At 40.5% G+C, this 23,828-nt stretch overlaps 1 protein-coding gene across 14 annotated transcripts in view; it reads right to left on the bottom strand.

The window, feature by feature from the left end:
* dtna (dystrobrevin, alpha) overlaps positions 1-23,828 on the bottom strand; it is a 190,056-nt gene that overhangs the window by 30,781 nt on the left and 135,447 nt on the right. For all 14 annotated transcript variants that reach the window (XM_078397348.1, XM_078397353.1, XM_078397342.1 and 11 more), the window contains 3 exons: positions 18,388-18,475; positions 17,304-17,392; positions 8,886-8,999 (listed from right to left, as the gene is read on the bottom strand). In XM_078397348.1, the coding sequence (XP_078253474.1) occupies positions 8,886-8,999; positions 17,304-17,392; positions 18,388-18,475 (291 nt within the window). The remainder of the gene's footprint in view (positions 1-8,885; positions 9,000-17,303; positions 17,393-18,387; positions 18,476-23,828) is intronic.

Below are 23,828 nucleotides of genomic sequence, written 5' to 3'. Positions count from 1 at the left end.
TGTCTCCACAGATCAATATTTCTCCAGCCTTGACGACATTCTCTTAAATCTCAATGCACGGTCTTCAATGTTTTCTAATCTTTGCTCTAGGACTGTGACCAGAACCATACACAGTACTTTAGCTGTGACCTAGCGATACAGGTTTATCAGGATTCAATTGCATTTTATGCCTCGGTCAATAAAGACAATTTTTCCCCAAGCATTTTGAACCATTTTATCTACCTGTCCTTCCTGCATGACCTGAAGTTCCTTTGAGATCTCTGATCCTCTACACTTCTTAGCACAACTATTTATCATATATTCCCTTGCCTAGTTTGACCTCCTCAAATACATTACATTTCTCTAGACTGAATTTTATTTACCAATTTTACAACCACTTTGGACCACTGACAAGCCACCTTTGCCTGTGCCTCTTGTAATGAAAAATAATAAGTGTTTAACTTTCCTGAAAGAAGTAGTCTGGGACTTCCTTGTACAGCATGAAAAGCTGGGATATGTTGCAGATATTTCCAGTTTCAGATTGGAAATAACAGGATTCCAGCTGCTAGGCTTTGTGATCTTTATATTCACCTACAAAGCAATTTTGGCCCGACTCAGCAAGTGACATATTTCAGTAGCTCCTGACTGAAACACAAAAAGTTCAACCATTGCACTTCACTGAGCTAATATTGCAGGAAGGCTCCTGGCATCTTTAGTGAATGTGGACTCTGACTGAAGGACTTTGCTTTCTCCCCTTTCTCATATCTTTCGTGTGTCCTCTGTTCCTTCTCCAGTGGGTGCTAAGTGCTTGACACACTGTGCAGAGTGAACATATAGCATTAGATGCCTTGTCGAGATTCAGTTTATCAGTGGTAATGTTAGATCCGCAGTGGCCACTGATTCAGGTCGTCATTTTTCTACTGTATCTTTTTCTGGGAGCCATAAGTGATGCATCAACAAATGCTATCCCAGTATGTCAACAACCCAAAATGGATTGCCAATGTTTACCTACATGTCACATGCTAAACTGGAAACTGGTATCAGCGTGCATCCAAATTGTGTGGGTATTATATTTGTTAACCCTTCCTCTTTGTTTGGCACAAATGTAAGTATGTAAAACAATTAAATGTGTAAATTGAACTGTAATAGAAATAGCAGTAAATGGCAGGGGAAAAAGAATAGGTTCCTAATATGTAGGCAAAAAAGGCAAATGCAAAGTTTAGTACTGAGCCATAAAGTGCATACTTTCATTGCAACCTACTTTCATTGCGCTAGGGGATCCAAATATTTTCTCTGTTCAATAAATTGCAGCTGGGAATCCGATTTACAATTAGAAAATGGTGATCATTTGTCAATTCAATTCAATCAATTTCAATTCAAGTTTATTTGTCACATACACATAAATGTGCAGTGAAATGAAAGATTATTTCATCCCTTCCAGAATAATAAACTCCACAAATATTAGCAATGTAGGCAGATCCCTGGGTTATGAAAGGGTTCTTTCTGTTCCTCAGAAATGTTCCGAACCCAAATTTTTCAAAATGAACATAATCAATGATTGGGAGAAGATCACAGAAACAGCTGTGATGGGAGAGTGAGCGGGAAGACTCAGTGAGTGAGCCTGCTCAGAGACTCGGCTCGACCCAACCCCTGATTGTTGAGGCTCGGATGAGGGTAGTTTGGTGGGAAGTGAAGGAACGCAGGAATGCCCCATTCCCACCCAGTAGAAAATACCTGAAGCCCCGCTGAGGCCGGAAAATCCACCTTCCCTCCCACACACCAGGAAAATACCCTGGATAAACACCATCTGCAACTCTGCATACAGACGTCAGAACGGCTGACACTGTATCTCAAACCACCAATTCCCTTTGAAAATATTGTCTCTGCTTTGCTTACATACAGCTGCATGGTAAGACCCTGACTGCAGTGGCTAACTCCAAGTCACTTGATTTGCCTCGAAGACTCGCCTGTGAAGCACTGATATAGTTAGCTCAGCCAAACTGGTTTCAAAAACTTGAGATTGCGCAAAGTTGGGCAGGGTTCTTAAGAGAAGTGTAACTAAGAAAAGGGGGCATATTTTAATGAAGATTTTGGTAGTCGAAAATTCATGTCAGAGCTTTCATAACACGGGGATTGCCTGTAGCAAAAGGGCTACTCCAAATGCATTGCTAGACCGCAAAATTCTGAATACTAATCTATCCTGCCAATAATCAGCGAACCAATAAATATTACTTTTATTTCTATATCAGCTGAATTTTTAAAAATGTTTGGCTTTCACCAACATACAACAAACTGATGGTATGTTTGTTGCTTGGGGGAGAATCAAAACTGATTCTGGCAGTTGCCAGAGTAATATACGAGGGGAAGTAAAAAGCATGCACTGCCACAAAATATAATTTACCTTCCACCCAACCCCACCTCCCTCATTTCTTATTGACAGCTGAATATGATGTTGTAACATTGAAGCTGCTGCTTACCTGTTTAACAAGTCTATCCTAGGTGCTATGTGAGGTCAAAGTAGTGATTTGTATATCTGATTCCACATATTCCTAACTCTAGCTGCACCAATGCCAAGCATTAAATGGAAGTGAGGCACTTTTCCTCAAGGGAATAATTAGAGGATGATTCATAGCTAATACTGCTGGAAGCTGGGGACACACCTTGACTACATTTATAATGTGTAAGAAACATAGACACAAGTAGCAACAGTAATATTTAAATAGTTCATCTTATACAATATTACAGCAGAACAAACATGTTTTTGTACCAGGACCTAAGTAAACCATAATTTCATGCCAATTATGTTTTGAATAAGTACCTGTTCTTTGCTATTCCTACGTGAAATAATTTTAGACAGTTTCAATCAGAAGCCTTGTAGCTTAAAGCAATGTATATTTGTTGCAACTCATGATATATATATTTTTTAATGCTACCAAATCTAACCTGCTCCTCATACCTTTACAATTTATATTTGGACCTCAAAGTTTTTTTAAAAAGCCACAAAGAAGTGTGAAAATAAATCAAAGGTTGCTCTAATGGAATTGAGATGCAGTTTAAATGTATGAAAGTAATGAAGACTTTACTTTGTTAAATTATCAAGTGCTCAATTCCCTACATAATAACAGGCAGTGCAATCCAAAAATATTTGGCTGGAAATTCCTGCAAGCTGCGAAAGTCACATGAAACATGTGATTTGCTGCAGAACAACACAATTCAAGGGGCCACACTCCAAACTTTGAGCATCCAAGAAATGTTAACTTTAACGTGCTCAAAGAAAGAATAACTTTAGATAAGTAACAAAAGTCCAAAATAGATGGGAGGGAAGGAGGGAATTGCAGACTATGCTGGATAGATCCATTGAGCAGGGGTGATAGGGGCAGTGGGGAGATTCAGGGCATCATTTAATGTAGTGAATTGGGGAAATAAATCTCTCGTTGGGACATGGAGTTGGGAGATTGTCTGCAGCTTCTGGGGAGGGTCTCGATTGTAATCAAATTGGAAAACAAGACTGGGCAGGGTTCTTAAGAGAAGAGCAATTAGGAAAAGGGGGCATATTTTTAAATGAAAAGTACAGTTAGGTTCAACTGCTTTCCAGCACAAGACTGCAGGCTGGAATCTGTTTGGGCAGGTTCCCATTCAGAGCCAGCCCTCCCATTCAAAATCTTGCATTGAAGGCATGCTTCTGCATGCTTTTCCCCACTCTCTTATGACTCCTGGATGTATGCGACATGAGAGCATTTCATTGAAGTGCCATTCGAATATGCTACACGATTATCCAAATATTTCCATCATATAGAAGGAAAACAAAGGATTAAAATTGCAAGATAGACACAAACGGCTGGTGTAACTCAGCAGGACAAGCAGTATCTCTGCCTTCTTAGTGTCATAGAATGATACAGTGTGGAAACAGGCCTTTCAGCCCAACTTGCCCACGCCCACAATGTCCCAGCTACACTAGTCCCACTTGCCTGCGCTTGGTCCATATCCGTCCAAACCTGTCCTATCCATGTACCTGTCTAACAAGAGACTCTGTGCATTCCTTGCCTGTTCCTGGATCTGTCTAAATACTTCTTAAATGTTACCAACGTACCTGTGTTTCCACCACCTTCTCTGGCAGCATGTTCTCCAACTTGCCTCAGACATATCTAACTTTCCCCACCTCACATTAAGCCTATTTTAAACATATTTGACATTTCTACACCGGGAAAAAGACTTTGATCATCTATGCCTCCGTAATATTATATACTTCTATTTGGTCACTCCTCAATCTCTGACGTGCCAAAGAAAACAATATAGGCAACATCAACCTCTTCTGTACCCTCTCCAAAGCCTCCACATACCTACTGTAGTGCTGTGACCAGATTTGCACACGATACTCCAAATTAACTTAAATAAAGGTTTATACAGCCGCAACATGCTCAATGCCCAGAATGAAGAAGGCAAGCCATATGGGTTATTTACCACCCAATCTGGTTGTGTTGCCACTTTCAGAAAGCTGTGGATTTGCACCCTAAGACATGCACCCTTGTACATCAATGCTCCTGTCGGTTCTGCCACTTACTGTGTACCTTGCGCTTACATTTGACCTCCCAAAATGCATCACTTAACATTTGTATAGATTAAACTCCATCTGCCATTTCTCCATCCAAATTTCCAACTGATCTATATTCTGCTGTAACTTTTGACAACCTCCCCTACTATCCACAAGTCCACCAATTTTTGAGTCATCTTCAGACTTAATAATTAGTCCACCTACATAAAAACATAGAAAATAGGTGCAGGAGTAGGCCATTTGAGCCAGCATTCAATTTGATCATGGCTGGTCAGTACTGTGTTCCTGCTTTCTCCCCATATTCCTTGATTCCGTTAGCTCTAAGAGCTATATCCAACTCACTCTTGAAAACATTCAGTGAATTAGTCCACCTACATTTTTAGTCAAATCATTTGTATATATTGGAAACAACAGGGATGCCAGCTTTGATCCCTGCAGAACATCATTGGTCACAGACCTCCAGTCTGAAAAATACCCATCACGAATACTGTATGTTGTCTATATCCGGGCAAATTTTGCATCCAACTTAACATGGATCTCATTTGATTTAATCTTATGGACCAGCCTATCATGAGGCACCTTGTGAAATGCTTTACAAAACTGCATGTAAACAGCATTCACTACTCGACACTCAATCATATTCATTGCATCTTTATAAAGGGCAATCAAACGTGTGAGGCAGGTCCTATAAAGGGCAATCAAATGTGTGCGACAAAACCTTGCTGACTATTCCTAATAAATCTGTGCTTTTCCAACAGCGAGTAAATCCTGACCTCAAAAATTTATTCGAATAATTTCCACCACTGATGTATGTATGGTTCACTAGCCTATCATTTCCTGGATAATCCCTGTTCCCTTTCTTAAACAAAGGAACAGCATTAGCTATTTTCCAATTTCTCTGACATTTCCCATTACTAAAGATGATACAAGAATCTCTGTCAAGGCTCCAGCAAGCTCGTCCTTTGACTCCCTCAGCATCCTGTGATAGATCCCAATAACACTGGGGACTTACCACCTTGTTGCTTTTCGAGAGACCCAGTAGCTCCTCCCTCCCTAATGATATGCTATCAATACACTCCATCCTGATCTCACTATGCTCCAAGTTCTTCTCCTAAGTGACTACCTACTGTTATACGGTAGTCATTAAGGACCTCAGATAGACACAACTCACCCAATTCATCTGGCTCCATGCATGAACTTCCTCCTTTGTCCTTGAGTGGACCTATCCTTTCAATAGCCACCCTCTTGTTCCTAACACAACTTTACAATGCATTGGGATTCTCTTTAATCCTTCTTGCCTGCCCCCCCCCCCCCGTTTAGATCTCCTGATTCCCAGTTTCATTTCTTTCCTGCTTCCTTTGTATCCCTCAAGAGCCGTGACAGATTTCAGCTTCCTATAGTTTACATTTGCTTCCTTTCTCATATTGACTAAATTTATCATCTCTCTTTTTACAAATGATAAGATGCTCTGCAATAAAAGATAGAAAATAGTTTGGTTGCATATATCAGATATACTTTCACCATCGTGATGAAAATGTCACCCATAAATACAAGTCATAACGACATCAAACACACTAAGTGATTTGCAATGTCAGTGGCTTGTTTTGATTTGTTGCTAACTTTAGATCTCATTATACTCAAGACTCTATGTAAGGAAGTTCGTTATCAGTCAAGAATTCCATAACATCAGCTTGATTGATCAAGCATATCAATATATGGCAGGTGCAGGTCCATCTGTTTGATTTAACTGTGAAGAAGTAAATAATTTATTTTTTGTTTGAACAGTTCTACATTTCTACTACAATGTTTTCTTAGTTCAATTAGTTAATTTATTTATGTAATTTTCTATTTGTGAAAATTTCAAAAAGTTATTCTGTACTTAATTGTAGATTCTTAGAGTGGCACTGCACAGAAATGGCTCATTTGGCATTCTTTGTCCATTTTTTTCCATCTGCACTGATCCCATTTGCTTGCACCAGAACTGAATCCTATGATGTCTTGCCTATTTAAGTGCTTATTTAAATGTCTCTTAAATGTATTGATTTTACACACCACCAGCTCCTCCAGCAGTGTGATCATGATAACCACTCTCAAATTTACCTCCAATTCCCTTTCAAACTCTTTCCTCTCATCTTAAACCGATGCCCTCTTGTTTTCATTTAAAATTAATTTTGAAATCAAATGTATTGATAAAGTGGACAGAAGGAAAGATTTACATGAGTCATTAATAGTGATTTTGGATCTAGGTGATGTGTGGATTACTCAGCACAATTATATTCATCAGTCATTTTGATGAACATGATTGTAGAAACAAGAGCAAAATCAAAGTAACATAACTTGGTATAAAATGAGTTTGTTCTGACACTACTCAAACATAACGATCAAACAAAAAAAATATTATTGTCCTCAAATGCCTCTGGAGATTGTGGTATGCTGCTGTCAAAATAGAGATGGACAGAGAGGAGTTGAGGATGAAAAAAAAACTAGTATCTGGTAACACCTGATCTATGCACCCAAGTGTCTCACATTGAGGTGGATAGTGCCTTAAAACCTGAAAAAAATGGAGGGGAACAAGCTGAAGATCATTGTCCACCGGACTGTTTTTGTTTGTACCTCTATTAGACTACCTATGTGATTCAAATATACAAACCTCTTTGCTGATGGGAAGAGGAATGACATGAATCTTCCAAGAGCACATGAAAATGGAACTGGGCACAGTCTTTAAGGAGCCCAACTTCAAATCATTTAACTCCATTACTAGCTTAGTTTATAAATGGTCGGCAATGCCCAAATTCTGCAGCTATAGAAACGGGTGCGCAGTTACTTCATATAAACGCTGAACTCAATGATAGGTCAAGGGCTGCAGTGTATCACGATGAACCATTTTTATGATAATTAAGCAGAGATATTTCTGTCCTGATATTTTGCCCTCTTATAGAACATTCCCTTTACTCATTTTTTTTAACTAGGGTAAGTAAGTTGTTGACCTCCGTGAATCACAGCACAAAGGCAGTTTTTACTTATCAACAGACTACAACAAGCAGGTTGCAATCTCACACTCTCTCCTTATCCACACATACTGTGTGCACTGTCACCAAAACCTAACCCTGTAACGGGCAGCACTATTTATCCAAAATAACATTTTATTCTCCTTCACCTTGGCAGGCGGTGGAAAAAAAATCCTATTGCAGAAGAGGGAAACATAGAAAAATAGGTGCAGGAGTAGGCCATTTGGCCCTTCGAGCCAGCACCGCCATTCAATATGATCATGGCTGATCATCTAAAATCAATACCCCGTTCCTGCTTTTTCCCCATATCCCTGGATTCCTTTAGCCCTGAACAAAGGAATATTAACCACCAGGTGGCGCCGCATTGGCTGCCTCGCCAACAATCGGTCTCGTCCTTTTCTTCTTGTGTTGTTTTTAGTATATGTTAAATGAATGTTTTAGTGCTCTTTAGCTTTGTTTTATGTGGGGGATGGAGAGGGGAGGGGGGGGGGGGGTTTGGGGGAATTTTTTTTAAATCTCTTATCTCAACGGAAATGCGATTTTTTTCCCCATATCGTATCTCCGTCCGCACTGCGGCCTAATATTGAGGAGCTGGTGGCCTCTTGCTGGAGATCGACTTTGGGAGGTCCAACCGCGGGAGCCTGCAGGACTTAACATCATCTGAAGAAGGGTCTCGACCCGAAAGGTCACCCATTCCTTCTCTCCAGAGATGCTGCCTGACCCACTGAGTTACTCCAGCATTTTGTCTCTACCTTGGATTTAAACCAGCATCTGCAGTTAGTTTTTTTTCCTACACATCGTGGAGCTGGTGGTCCCTTTGCCAGGGATCGACCTCAGAGCTCCAACCGCGGGAGACTGTGGACTTTAACATCATGGAGCTCGCGGTCCCTTGGCTAGGGACCTTCTTCGGATGCTCCAAGCTGCAGGAGCTTCGACCGCCCCGATCACGGAGCTTCGATCGCCCCGACGTGGGGGCTTCGATCACCGGCTGTGGGACCTTCGATCGTCCCGACTGCAGATGGTTTGACTGCGCCAACAGAGGGAGAATAAAGAGTGAAGATTAGACTTTATTGCCTTCCATCACAATGAGGAATGTGGGGAATGTGGGTGCTTATGTTAACTTATGTAGGTGTGTGTTTTGTTGCTTTTTTTTTTAGTATGACTGTATGGTAAATCGAGTTTCTCTGTACCTTAATTGGTACACGTGATAATAAAATACCCTTTGAACGGAAGGGCACGAGGACAGAGAAAGAATGGAAAAGAGATCTCTGGCCTGTGGCTGACCTCATCTCTGGTCAACGTCTCTCAGACGAATTTTCAATCCAACTGCATTTTCAATAAGTTACCTGAGGAGTCGTAGCTCAGCAAGAAGGGTTGGATTCTGTTGTGCCTTCTCAGGTGTGGGTTGAGATGCCTGTTCGTGCTCAAGCCTCAATCTCTGAATTTCTTGCAGGATTTCTCTGACGAATAACAAATGTTATTGCAGGCTTACATTGCAACAAATAAAATGACGCAGGACACAATTGTAGATACTGGTTAGAATCATGATTAGAATGCTTCAAAGTTTTTAATCGAGTTAAGAGTTTAGAGATACGCCAACCAAGTCCACCCCAACCATTGATCATGCATTCACACCAGTTCTGTTATTTCACATTTTTATCCACTCCCTAAAAGACTTGGGGCAATTTATTAAGGCCAATTAACCCACAAACCAACAGGTCTTTTGGGATATGGAAGAAAACCAGAGCACCCAGATGAAACCTACATAGTCACGGAGAGTGTGCAAATTCCGCACAGACAGCACCCGATGTCAGGATTGAACCTGGCTCTCTGGTGCTTTGACACAGCATCTCGACCAGCTGTGGCAAGTGATTAAATCACTTCAAATCTTCCAGGCAATGGATCTTTATTATCTGGTGTTAACTTGGTTCAGTTCTGTGCACACTCCTCTGAATCAGAGGATAAATGGACAGGGAACACGGATTGAATTTTTTTTTTTAAACATCAGTCAACATAGGAAGCAATTGTTTGTGAAGAAAGTGGAAATATTTTAACTGGTGCAGTAGGCAATACCTGTCTGTGGTTGATATTACGGAAGTCATTAATAACTACAAATGGCCAACTTTAAAATCATAATTACATAATTATAAATGTTTGTATTTTAAGAATCAGCACATCTCAGCCACTCGTTCACTTGCCTCATAAGATGTGATTTCACACACCACATTTGAATTTATAATCAAGATCCTACGGCAAAGTGATTTGCAGCATCAATGAATTATTGCATGGTTTAAGGACAATCCTTCAAGTGGTGATAAACTAAGGTTGTGTTCTTCCCTTTCCAGCAATTTATTTGCTAATATCCTGAGCAAATTGATCACAATTGCCTCGGAATATATTCTGCGTTATTTCAAAGACCCAAATCTATTGACTGGCACAAAACCCATACAAAATGGTAGCATGGTGTTAGGATGCATTAAAATTAGACTAAAGTCTTTATTAAGCTGGTTTTGGATTAAAACAGTGGACTGTGAATTGTAACCTTAACCAAAGGCAGTGAAAGACAGGATAATATCACCTTAAAGAGGCCAGGAAGAAGCTTCAAATGCACAGAATTTAACTCTTGTTTTTATATACACACAGGACATGAAGATATTTGAGGCAAGAAACCTGGTAGAAATATCACATCGTGTAGTGGGAAATGTTGCTTTCCATCTGAGCTGGCAGACTGGCACTACACAATATGGTCATGTATGAGGAATAGGCAAGGTGCCACTGAAACTTCTCTCTGTTGGCTATTCTGGTCATCAGCAACCTCTAAAAATACAACCTGCAAAACTTAATGTTCACATTGTCCTCTAGTTAAGGAGAAGATTAATTTTGGATTCTAAATTGCAACTTACTGCTTTTTTTCAGTTTAGCATCGTAACACCCTGGTATCTTAATCTTCCATTTTCCTTTTGATTTGGTCATAGAGCGAATCAGTAAGGAAGCAAGCCCTTCAACCCAACTTTCCCACACCGGCCAACATATCCCAACTACACTAGTCCCACCTGCCTGCGTTTGATCCATATCCTTCCAAACTTGTCATCCATGTACCTGTCTAACTGTTTCTTAAACATTGGGATAGTCCCAGCCTCAACTACCTCCTCTGGGCAACATGTTCCATATCCCTACACACTTTGTGTGAAAAGGTTACCCCTTAAAGATTCCTATTAAATCTTTTCCCCTTCACTTTGAATCTATGTCCTCTGGTCCTCGATTCTCCCACTCTGGGCAAGAGATTCTGTGCATCGACCCGATCTATTCCTCTCATGATTTTATACACCTCTATAAGATCACCCCTCATCCTCCTGCGCTCCGGGGAATAGAGACCCAGCCTACTCAACCTCTCCCTATAGCTCACACCCTCTAATCCTGGCAACATCCTTGTAAATCTTCTCTGAACCCTTTCAAGCTTGACAATATCTTTCCTATAAGATGGTGCCCAGAACTGAACACAATAATCTAAATGCAGTCTCATCAACATCTTACACAACTGCAACATGACCTCCCAACTTTTATACTCAAAACTCTGACTGATGAAGGCCAATGTGCCAAAAGCCTTTTTGATCACCTTATCTACCTGCGACTCGACCTTCAAGGAACCATGCACCTGCACGCCTAGATCTCTCTGCTCTACAACACTCCCCTGAGGCCTACCATTCACTGTTTAGGTCCTGCCCATGTTAGATGTCCCAAAATGCAACTCCTCACATTTCTTTGTATTAAATTCCATCAACCATTCCTCGGCCCACCTGGCCAACTGATCCATATCCTGCTGCAATCTTTCACAACCATCTTCACCATCTGCAAAACCACCCACATTTGTATCATCAGCAAACTTGATATTCTTGCCCTGTATGTTCTCATCCACATCATTGATGTAGATGACAAATAGTAACGGGCCCAGCCAATTTGCTATCCATTCAGCTATCTCTCCTTGGATCCCATGCGATCTAACCTTCCAGAGCAGCCTACCATGCGGAAACTTGTCGAATACCTTGCTGAAACCCATGTATACAACATCTACAGCTCCTTTTGCTAATTTCTTCAAAAAACATTTGTGAGACACGACCTCCCCTGTACAAAACCATGCTGACTATCCCTAATCAGCCCTTGCCCATCTAAATGCCTGTATAACTATCCCTCAGAATATTTCCAACTATAGATGTTAAGCTCACCGGCCTGTAGTTTCCAGCATCTCAGCATAAAATCATGCACAATTTCAATGCAAGGTTTATACACGGAGAAGGCATGCCAAACCTACATCCTTTGATAAGGTAAATAATGGTGTGAGGAATAGCATTAAAGGCCTAAAATTTTGCCATGATACCTCAAAGTACCATGACCACACTCTTTCTATTCCCTTCCCTATCATTAATATCATTTGGATAATACTCATTCATTGGTGGAATGGTGGAAGAAATATACTAAGGATGAAGAGGCACTGATACAATAGAGATACATTTCATGTGTGTAAATCAATCCAGTTAGATTCCCTTTGTACATTTTAGGTTTAAATTATCCCTTCCCTCTCTGCCACACAAATATATTTTAGCAATATTCTTTCTTTTGCGACCAGCTACTCCACCATTTTGGAAAATGATTTCAAATAATTGATCCACCACTTTTGTCCATATATACTTTACTTTTCCCTGTGAAAATGGAGATGAAATATTTATTATCTTTGTCTCTCCCTCTCAAATACAAAAATGCACAAAGCTATCCTTTGAGTTTCCCTTACCCTTATGTGCTGAGGATAGTCCCTGCCTTTCCCTTTATATCAACCATCATTTTTTTTAATACTCAGTCAGCCTTCTATCTGCCCATTTTATTTCATCTCTATAGTTTTTAAATGTTTACAGTATTGTACTTCTGTGTGACATATGCTTCATTCAAACGTGACTAATCTACTGAAGCCATATCTTTGAGATACTAATTTAACCCTGGTAAATATTTAACATGCCTCAGAATGTATCTCTCATTTAAATATTTCTCACGTATTTGAGCTGACATTTTTCAATCTAATTAATGTTATCTCAACTACTAGAGTTGACAACCCTTTTATATTCCTGAAGACTATCACATGATCTTTCCTCCAACTACTCTGTTCCAACACTTACATAAGTAACCCTTAATTGTCCACAGAAACAGAGAAAATAGAAGCAGCAGTAGACTATTCAACATGATTAAAACTGATCCTTTATCTCCCCAAATGCTTAACTGCCTTTTGTGTCCAGAAATTTATTATTCATCTTCTTGAATATATTTAGCAAAGGCATCCATCATCTTCTGTGGCAGCGGAATCCACAGATTCCACCACCCATTGAGTGAAGAAGCTTATCCCCATTTCAGTCCTAAATACCTTAGCCCAAAGAGTCATAGAGTGTGGAAACAGGCCCTTCAGCCCAACTCTCCCACAATGGCCAACAATGTACCAGTTACACTAGTCCCACTTGCCTGCGCTTGGTCCATATCCCTCCAAACCTGTCCTATCCATGTACCATTTCTTAAACGATGGGATAGTTCCAGCCTCAACTACCTCCCCTGGCAGCTTGTTCCATACACCCACCACCCTTTGTGTGAAAATGTTACCCCTCGGATTCCTATTAAATCTTTTCCCCTTCACCTTGAACCTATGTCCTCTGGTCTTCGATTCCCCAACTCTGGCAAAAGACTCTGTGCATCTACCCGATCTATTCCTCTCATGATCTTATACACCTCTATAAGGTCACCCTTTATCCTCCTGAGCTCCCTGGAATAGAGACCCAGCCTACTCAACCACTCCCTATAGCTCACACCCTCCAGTCCTGGCAACATCCTCGTAAATCTTTTCTGAACCCTTTCAAGCTTGACAATATCTTTCCTATAACATGGTGCCCAGAACTGAACACAATATTCTAAATGCGGTCTCATCAACGTCATATTCTGAGACTGTGATGCTCGTCAGAGGAAACACCCTTACTGCACCCCATCCTGTCAGAATTATGAAAGTTTCAGTGTGGTCGCCTTTTATTCTTCTAAACTAGTATTACAGGACCGGATGACCAAACCCTTCTTTATTCAAGTCATGCCATCTCAAGAATCAATCTCTTGAACTTTTGCAGCATCCCCTCCGATAACTAGTGCAATGCTATCTTTGGCAAGGAAACCAAATCTGCACACATTACTCCAGAAACCAGCGCACAAAAGTTTTGTTTAAATGAAGCAATTCATTGTTGCTCCCATACTCAATACCTCTTGTTTTCAAAATAAAGCTTTCCATCTTATCTATAGCCAAAGTGTTTTTCATTGATGCCCATTATTTCCTTGATGCCACACCCAATCACTGCCCCTTGCATTTGTAATTCAGCTTTAGGGAGAGAGATAAACTGCAGAAACAGGCCCTCAGGCCCTTTGGCCCACCGAGTCCATGCTGACCACCAATCACCCCTACAATCCTACACACTCGGGACAATTTACAATTTTACCAAAGCCAATTAACATACAAATTGGCTTGTATTAGGGGTGTGGAAAGAAACTGGAGCACCCCGAGAAAACCCACGAGGTCACAGGAAGAACGTGCAAACCTCGTACAGATAGTATCTGTAGTCAGGATTGAACCTGGATCTCTGGCACTGTAAGGCATCAACTCTACCGCTGCGCCACTGTGCTGCTTTTGGCCCAAATTTAGATCAATACTGGGCAAGAGCAAGCAAGTTGGCAAGTAAGACCAACTTGACAGCCTTATTAACAGCCACTTCGATCACGTTGCAAATGATTGAAAGTGGATTGATCGGGTGGTAATTAACCAAATTGGATTTATCCTCATTTTTGTGGACAGGATAATGGGCAGTTTTGGGACAGCACTAGTGTTATAAATGTGCTGGAAGTGTTTGGTTTTAGTTCTCTGGCAGAAATTTTGTTTTAGTCCAATAGCAGTCACTGTATCCAATGGTTACTTGATATCACATTGATGAAATGGAATTGGTTGCAAACAGTCTTCTGTGATGTTGGGCCTTCAGGTCGGTGTGGAGAGGGTTCCGTCCAACTGACACATTTGCTTTAACATTGCTGCAAAACGTCAATCTTCTCTTTAGCATTCACGTGCGGGGCTCCACCAATATGAAGGTTGGGAATCTTCTTTGTGTAGGCTCCTACGACTGGCTGTTTAACTGTCATGATGGGAAGGGGTGAGGAACATTGATCTGATCTGGATCAACCTTGCTGTTTTGGTGTTGCAGCTTCACCAAATTGGCACCTCATTTTAAAGTATCTCCCACTATTTACTTCACTGGAGACCCTTGGACTATCTTTAATCGGACTTTATTTACACTAAACGTTATTCCCTTTATGTGTCGGAAGGAACTGCAGATGCTGGTTTAAACCAAAGGTAAACACAAAAAGCTGGAGTTACCCAGCAGGCCAGGCAGCATCTCTGGAGAAAATGAATAGGTTCAATCTGAAGAAGGGCCTTGACCCGAAACATCACCTATTCCTTTTCTCTAGAGATGCTGTCTGACCCTCTGAGTTACTCCAGGTTTTTGTGTCTATCTTTGGTTATTCCCTTTATTCTATATCTGTACACTGTGGATGGTTCGATTGTAATCATGTATTGTCTTTCCACTGACTGGTTAGCACACAACAAAAGCTTTTCACTGTCCCTCAGTACATGTGACAATAAACTAAACTGCTACACCCAGTATGCTCTTCTGCACTCAATGAAACTGTGTTAATACCTGGGCTTGATGGTTATGCTGGAGTGAGTTTCGTTTTAGTTTAGTTTAGTCTAGTTTTTTGTCAAATGTACTAAGGTACAATGAAAAGCTTTTGTTGTGTGCTAACCAGTCAGCGGAACAATAATACATGATTACAATCAAGCCATCCAGTGTATAAATAAAAGGAATAATGTGAATAACATTTAGTGTAAGATAAAGTCCAGTAAAGTTCGATCTAAAATTGTCCGGGGGTTTCCAGTGAGGTAGATAGTGGCTCAGGACTGCTCTCTAGTTGTTGGTAGGATGATTCAATTGCATGATAACAGCTGGGATATGTGGACAATCAAATTACAGGTTGTGGAGGTGTTAATTACTGCTGTAGATAGTCATAGCACCTCTTGGTTGCCCGGTTTTGAGCTCCAGATCTAACCATCCAGTTCAACACGACTGTAGTGCCATCCTATATAACAGATGGTGCCCTTGTGAGTGTTTACTTCTACCAATGGTATTCCACAAGCAGATAAATGAGAGATTATCTTCATGTTGGTTCAACTGTGGCAGAACCAATCTGGCAGTTATGTCCCTCAGGATTCAATGCCTGGTGTTACTAAGTCCCTCTTGGCGATGGATATCGGTCCCCCATCAGCGTACATTCGCATAGTGCCCTTGCTACTTTCAGTGCTTCTTCCAAATGTTGATCAATGTGTAAGAGCAGTGATTCACTAACTGAGGGAGGATGATGGCAGTAATCGGGAAACGATTTTCTTGCCCATGTTTAACCTGGTACCTTGAAGCTTTGTGGGATCTTGAGTCAATTTTGGCTATATACCGTTGTGGCTCCCTGAAGATAGACACAAAATGCTGGAGTAACTCAGCACGTCAGGCTGGAAAAGGGGAATAGGTGAAGTTTCAGGTCGAGACCCTTCTTCAGTCTGAAGTTACTCCAGCACTTTGTGTCTTTGGTGTAAACCAGCATCTGTAGTTCTTTCCTACACATTGTCACATTGTGCCCACTGGCCTACTCTGATGGGGGCAGGGCCACTCAGGGATTATGATGGAAGAGTCTGGATTCTCTCTTGGTGGGAAAATAAAGCAATTGCAGATGCCAGAAATCTGAATTAAAGACAGAAAATACTGAAACTAGGTCATTTTAGGTAGCACAATGGGTTGCTCCTCCCCTCATCTTTGCAACCCCAAATTAACCAATTTTATCTCTTTCTCTGTTCTGATGACAGGTTTCAGACCTAAAACATTTAACTGTGCTTCCTTCTACAGGTACTGCTTGGCCTGTACTACTTCTTGATTAGTACAGGTGTCAGAGGTTATGGGGAGAAGGCAGGAGAATGGGGTTAGGAGGGAGAGATAGATCAGCCACGATTGAATGGTGGAGTAGACTTGATGGGCCAAATAGCCTAATTCTACTCCTATTCCTTATGACCTGCTGAGTATTTCCAGCATTTTCTGCCATCTTCTGGCTTGATTCTGCAAGGGGAACTATGACACGGTGCTGCATGACTTGTCCGTCCATGGGACAAGGCCGTTTCTGAGGAAGACTTTGCAAGGTTGATTGGTCTTCATATCCACATCCAGAACTCAGTGCCAAGAGTCAAGAGAATCAAGAGTTTAAAGTGTTTTACTGTCATAAAGGAACAATTAAATTCTTACTTGCAGCAGTACCACAGATATGTAAACATAGTACTCCAGACCTCAGACAACCCATTGATCCATCTAGTTTCTTTTTTCTCAGCATCAATGTGGCTGTCATGGTAGAACTGAATGGTCATTTTTGAGTGCCTTTGAGAGTCAAACATGTCAGAGCAGATCAACTTAGAAGTCTTTTCTTTTATTCATTGAATTTAATTTTCACAGCTGCCATGATTGGATTTGAACTCGAGTCTCTATACCCATTAGTCCTGGCCTCTGAATTCTAGCCCTGTAATTTTATCACCTTGCCACCATCCTACCATTTTCGTTGGACATGCAAAGTAAAGGTGTAGGAACATAAAATTAAGAGTGGACACTTACCTATTCTTATTTTCAAGTTCAGCAATCAACTGCCGCTGCTGCTTATTTGCATCTATGGTAGAGGTAATATCAGGTGGAGAGCGTTGTTGCTAGAAAGATTTAGAAACATTTATTTTAGAATTAGCGCACTTTTTTCTGCAGATCAATAGAATGCATTGGAGATCACAGCCATATACAGAAAAGGGGATAAGTTTGCATTTGCAGCCACCGGAATAAAAAAAGGATTTTATACCTAAGTTGCCAATTATGCTGCAGTGTAAACAACATTACTTATCATTGTATATTAACCGGTTGTGTCCTTGTTGAACCATTTTTGAAATTAAACTTGATCACTGACTTTAACTGTGGCTCCCTTCAGTGAGATCTGATGGAATTTAACCCCTTGACTAAACATGTCCGAATCAAGTGGGAATAGTATGGATGGGAGCAGGATTCTGGGAAATTAGAGAAAGGAGGCTTGAGGCAGGGCCCTGAGGTGATCCAGGTCAGAACAGGAACTGGGAATCCAAGATGCAGGACCGAATGCCACAGGAGATCCTTCTTCCCTGTGGCTATCAAACTTTACAACTCCTCCCCCTTCTGTCATGGGGTAGACTGAGACCGACTCCCCTTCCCTTCGTCCACATCCCCCAAGCGTTTGCACATCCCCCAAGCCTTTCCACTCGTCACTTTCATTTCATGTTTCAGGTACTTTGTGCTTTTTATGACTGTTGGTAGATCAATTTCCCGACTGGGATAAATAAAGTTCTATCGTATCGTATCGCAAGGAAATCATTAAAAAACATCAGTGGTAGAGGCTAAGAGCAAACAAAATTGAGACATTTTCTGGTTGGCAGGTGATGTGCTGCAGTATGAACGTTTTACAATTTATGTCAATGGCTGGGATGAAGGTGGCAAAGATATAGTTCACTGATGACCCGGAAGATAGGTAGCAGGGCAATAAAATAGAAATACTTTACATGTCAAGCAGCATCTTCCTCCGCTTAAAGGTCTGAAGCTTTAATTTTTGTTATCCATCCCCCATTCGGCTCGATTGTAATCATGTATTGTCTTAAACTAAACTATAAAAACCCCTCAAACTTACTGAAGATGCTGCTTCAGCAGCTAGTCGTGCTGCATATCTTGCTATCAGTCGATGTTCTTCATCCAATCGGTTTGGACTGTCAAGGACACTATAAAAAAGAAAACAAAACTGAACAAAATGGAGCTATTTATTTTAGTTTTCAATCTCAGTGATTAGAATGTATTTTTTCCCACTGGATATTGTTCTTATCGTAAAATTTCTTTCAAATTTATCATTGGGAATTACTTATGGAAAATGAGTCTTGCTTAAAGATTCTTTAGTTATATAACTTGTATAAAATAGGTTGCCCGAAGCAAAACACAACCGACTCCTATTAAATACTTGAGACAGAATATACTGTAAAATAAAGGTTGATCTGTGTTGGAAAGAACTGCAGATGCTGGTTTTGGGTTGAGACTCTCGGGTCGAGACTGTCGACCCGAAACGTCACACATTCCTTCTCTCCAGAGATGCTGCCTGTCCCGCTGAGTTACTCCAGCATTTTGTGTCCATCTGCATTTGATCTGCTGGTATGTTTCCTCAAGTCTATCGAACCCCAATTGCAACAATTCTTTTTATATTAGCTCTTTATAAATCCATTATTACAATTATTATTGGAGATTAATAATTACCAAAGTCACAAATTATGATAAGAAAAACAGAACAAGAAGTAGGGAAGGAATGGGTTAATTGTATTAGGGTTTAACAGTAAATGGGGAAATTATTCCCTTTTTTTGAGACTTTCGTTACCAAGAAACAGAAATTTAACGTCACTATCAAAAGAACCAGTGCAGGAACTTTATTTTAGAAAACACGTTAAAATCTGGAACATCCTGTCAAAAAGAGTAGTGGAAGCAGATATAATGGTAACTTTTAAAAGGGAATTGAAAATATACTTGAGAAGCAGGGATTAGAAAAGGAAGAAAGGTTGGAGAATGGGATTAAATAGATAGCATATTCGAAAGAACTGATTAGTTTTTCTGTGCAGTGGATCCAGAGTCATTCTGTGATTTGTGAGATATTTAAACAGCATTGTTGCTCAAACACAAAATAGTGCAAAAGCAATCCTCGACTGATTTACAGTGGTAGAAACTCAAGTGGGCTTATTTCTAAGCCTCAAATTATTGCTCTGAAGGAAGACCTTCATATTACCTGCCCTTCCACCTATTTTCGTATCATTTGCAAACGGCCACAAAGCCTTCAGTCCCCTCGTCCAAATCATTAATATACAACGTGAAGAGTGGCGGCCCCAGCACCGACCTCTGCGGAGCTCCGCTAGTCACTGGCAACCAACCCGAAAAAGCCCCCTTTATTGTCACTCTTTATCTTCTGCCACCCAGCCAACCGTGCTACTATCTGCCCTTTGGACTCTCATCTTCCTTAGCAGCCTAATGCGTGGCACTTTATCAAAGGCTTTCTGAGAATCTAAGTAAACAGCATCTACTGACTCTCCTTTGTCTGTCCTGCTATTTACTTCTTCAAAGAATTCTAGCAAATTTGTCAAGCAAGTCCTCCCCTTCACAAAGCCATGCTGACTTCAGCCTGGCTTTGGCTTGGACTTGGCATGGTTGGTGTGGACTTATAGGCTGTAACCTTCAATCAATTAATAAATAATTGGGCCAAAAGATCTACCCGACATTGCAAATATTACAGACATATACTTCATCTCAGGGAACATAATGCTGGTGAATGCAAAATTTACCAATATTTTCAAGAGTTATTAAATAAGGCTTGTTTATTGAGTTGTACAAAACTCCCCTGCAATAGTCAAACACAAAAGATCAGGGAGGATTACAAGCAAAATATATGATATCTCAACCAATATCAATAAACTAAACTATTACGACTATTTTTGTTGTAAATATGTTGATGGCAGCAAAATAATTTCAGTTGTATGGATTCATTTCATTAAAAAAGTTCTAAGATTAGTGTAGTAAATGCTGCCATCATGCAATAATTAATAAATCACTCACAGTAATCTATTGCCTTGTAAAACATTTTGCAGCCATTAGTAAGACAACAAAAACCATGAAGAGAGATAAAAAATATAATAAAGTATCCATAACAATAATAGGAGTAGTTTATTGACTTATTGATAATGGAATGGAGAAATATTAAACACATTAGGGAAATGTGTCATTAAAAAAGATGATAGTCTTGCAGGAAGTTTAATTGCCCTAAAATTAATTGAAGTATAAAATGGATAAGGAAATGGGGTTCCAACAATGTGATCAGGATTAACTTTCTATTCCAGAATGTATGAAACTCAACAAAAGAGGATTGGCATCCAGACCTAGTACAGAGAGTGCATCAGAGCTGATGAAAGAACTTAAAGTAGTGAACCTTTAGGCAATATATTATATGTTTTAACGTAATAACCATAAAAGACAGAAAAGACCAGGGTAGTTAAATATAGAAAAGCCAATTATGAAGGACTGACAACAGAACTGGTAGAAAGAAAACAGACATTATTAGCAGGTAATTGGATACATTTCAAACACTGACATACAGATAACAAAAAAAGACTATTTTGCCTGAAAGAAAACAAGAACAACATAAATAGTAACAAGAAATCATGGGAAAAACTTGAAGTATATCAGAAAAAAAAACTAAGGACATATCACAATTATACAACCATTACAGCAAGCGGTGATAATCAAGTATACAAAGACATTAGAGGTCAAACAATTGATGAGGAAAAAAAACTAGGAAACAAAATTATCAAGGATACCAAACAAAACAGTAAAATGTTCCAGAGGCAGATACATTAAGATGATCAATAGGGAGGTAAGGTTATTATTACTGTTATTGCTCATCAATTGTTTGTTACATGAATCATGAGCAAAGAGATGTTGACATTGTGGTTCCCCTACCACTTCCTGTTTGACATTCTTTTGCATGTCCTTCTTCCCTTCCTCACATTCCCTTCTCTCAACTTCTCAGCTGATGGGAGCGGGCAAATGCGTTTCTTCCGTGACCAGGTTATACAGCACGCAACATATGGGCTTGATTGTAACCATGTATTGTCTTTCCGCTGACTGGTTACCACGTAACAAAAGCTTTTCAATGTACCTCGGTACACGTGACAATAAACTAAGCTCAACTCAGTATTTCCTAAAGTATTGATGCCCTCTCACTGGACCCACAGGGGTTCCACACAACAGACTGGATAACAGATACATGGAGGACACCACTGGTGTATTCTGTATAATTATTTATGGCAACATCGCCTGCTATTCATGTATGTGGTTACTGGATCAGAGCTGTGAGATACGTCAGGAGTGGAAAACTTTCAACTCGCAGCACCCAGCCTTTTCCCCACCGCAGTAACTGCAACTGGATGAAGGAAACGCGACTCCTGCTATGATAACTGGCATTGCCGTGTTTGATGATGAGGTGCCTCTGTTCACTCACCCAATGGAACATGCAGAGAGTGAAAATAGTTCAGAGAATGTCTCAGTTCACGTAAAAGGGAATGTGCCTGGTGTCAATGGCTACCAGCATGATGAGAAGCAGTAACCATGCACATACTCACTCCAACACTCGTTTATCTCCAGCAAGAGGGAATAAGAGGAAGGTTATCCTCTGTGTATCCTTCAGTGTCTTAGCTTAAGCAACAGTGTATTGCAAACTGCAAGATCTTGTTTACATCTCCAATAACTGGCAGGCATAGAAGATTAAGAGTCAGGATCACTGCCGTAGCCACAAATATTGAAGTTCACAATGACGGTCTTTGCCGGAGGAGCCAGCAGATTTTAATCATACGATACGATAGAACTTTATTTATCCCAGGAGGGAAATTGGTCTGCCAACAGTCATAAAACACAACAGGATACATGAAACATGAAATTAAAGTGACACTGGCCACTTTCAAGAAACAGAGATGGTTAAAGTAGAAGCCAGTTCAAACACCATTCCACATATTCATTATTCATTCCCGTGTTCTATTTTCCTTTATTCTCCCTTGGCCACTTCTTGTCATTCGCTCTCAAAATAATTTACTACACCATTTCCGTCCAGCTCACCATGCTCTCCTCCCCCCCAGTGTTGGTCTAAGCCTGTATACAAGTCTCAGGCAACCAGGAGCTGCTTTACGTCCTCATCGTCCACCCTGGGTAGTTCTACGTAACTGGGAAAATTTGCAGTAAAGCGTCAACTACAGTACTCTGAAGCATCAATTGCCACTTTTGATTGTTGTAGTTGACATACAAAAGAAGAAGGCAACCAACAAGTCATATTCCAACATAATTTGTACCTGTTTGTTCAGAATCCTGATGATTCAGCATCTGGTTAGTCTTTGCATTCCCTCCAACATACTGTGGCCCCTATTCACATGCTGCCTACAACACACTGTAGTTCCTGTTCTAGTGCTCTCTGCAACACATTGTGGCCCCCATTCTTGTGCTCTCGACAACACACTGTGCCCACCGTTCTTTTGCTTTTTATAACACACTGTGCCCTCGTTCCTTTGCCCCCCCCCCCCCAATACATGGTGGCCCCTGTTCCCACACTCCCTTTATGACTGCTTTCCCTGTGCTCCCTCCAATACTCTGTTGCCCCAGATTCTGCATTTGCTTATAATGCATCTGCTTTTGTTTCTTGTCTTCCCTTCAAATATACTGGGCTCGCTGGAAAATGTACTTTACAACTGTAATGTGTAAAAGTGGAGCTTTAGCTAGAATAATGTCCGGAAAATCTACATGTGGGGACAAAGTCTCAAGAGTGCCGGAATAATGGAGTTATAGGAATGGTGAATGAGATAAATTCTAATGTACAGATGTACAGTGGAGAGCCTATGGATGGTTGCATCACAGCCTGGTTCAAGAAAACATCCAAGAATGAAGGAGGCTGCACAAAGTGGTGGACATTGCTGAGTCCATCATGGGTACTGATTTTCCAACCATCAAAGGAATCTATAGGAAGTGCTGCCTCAAGAAATAATATTATAATAATTAATATTATCAAAAACCCACACTTGCTGGCCTTGCTCTCATCTCATTGCTACTATGGTAAGAAGGTACAGGAGCCTGAGAACCATTATCATATCAAGAACATCATCTTCCTCTCAACCATCAGGCTTTTGAACCACCAGGCACAACCCATATGACTTTGGCGTGCACGATTACCGTCTGGTTTACCTAATATAACTGATAACTTATTGCATATTTATTTGTTGTGGTTAATGTACCTGTTGTGGAGATTCTGAACATAAAGATTGTGACAGTAAATAAACAACATTTGAAAAATGGCCATCAGATGTTAAAATTCAACAAAAGGTTGCTCCAGTTCAGATGGGACAGTCCTGATAATATACGATTGGGTTCTCTAAAGAGCAGCCTATAACTTGATTTGGTCCCCTTTTGTCTCAAGCAATGCAGGTGACTAAATGAAGCCAGACTTCAACTGATGCAACCTACCCAAATTGTATTTTATCATAATTACCTCACATTCATTTATGGCCT

The sequence above is a fragment of the Rhinoraja longicauda genome, chromosome 4, assembly GCF_053455715.1.
Source record: "Rhinoraja longicauda isolate Sanriku21f chromosome 4, sRhiLon1.1, whole genome shotgun sequence".
Taxonomy (NCBI): domain Eukaryota; kingdom Metazoa; phylum Chordata; class Chondrichthyes; order Rajiformes; family Arhynchobatidae; genus Rhinoraja; species Rhinoraja longicauda.
The sequence above is the reverse complement of the archived record's forward strand: the minus strand, read 5'-3'. Positions and strand labels throughout refer to the sequence as shown.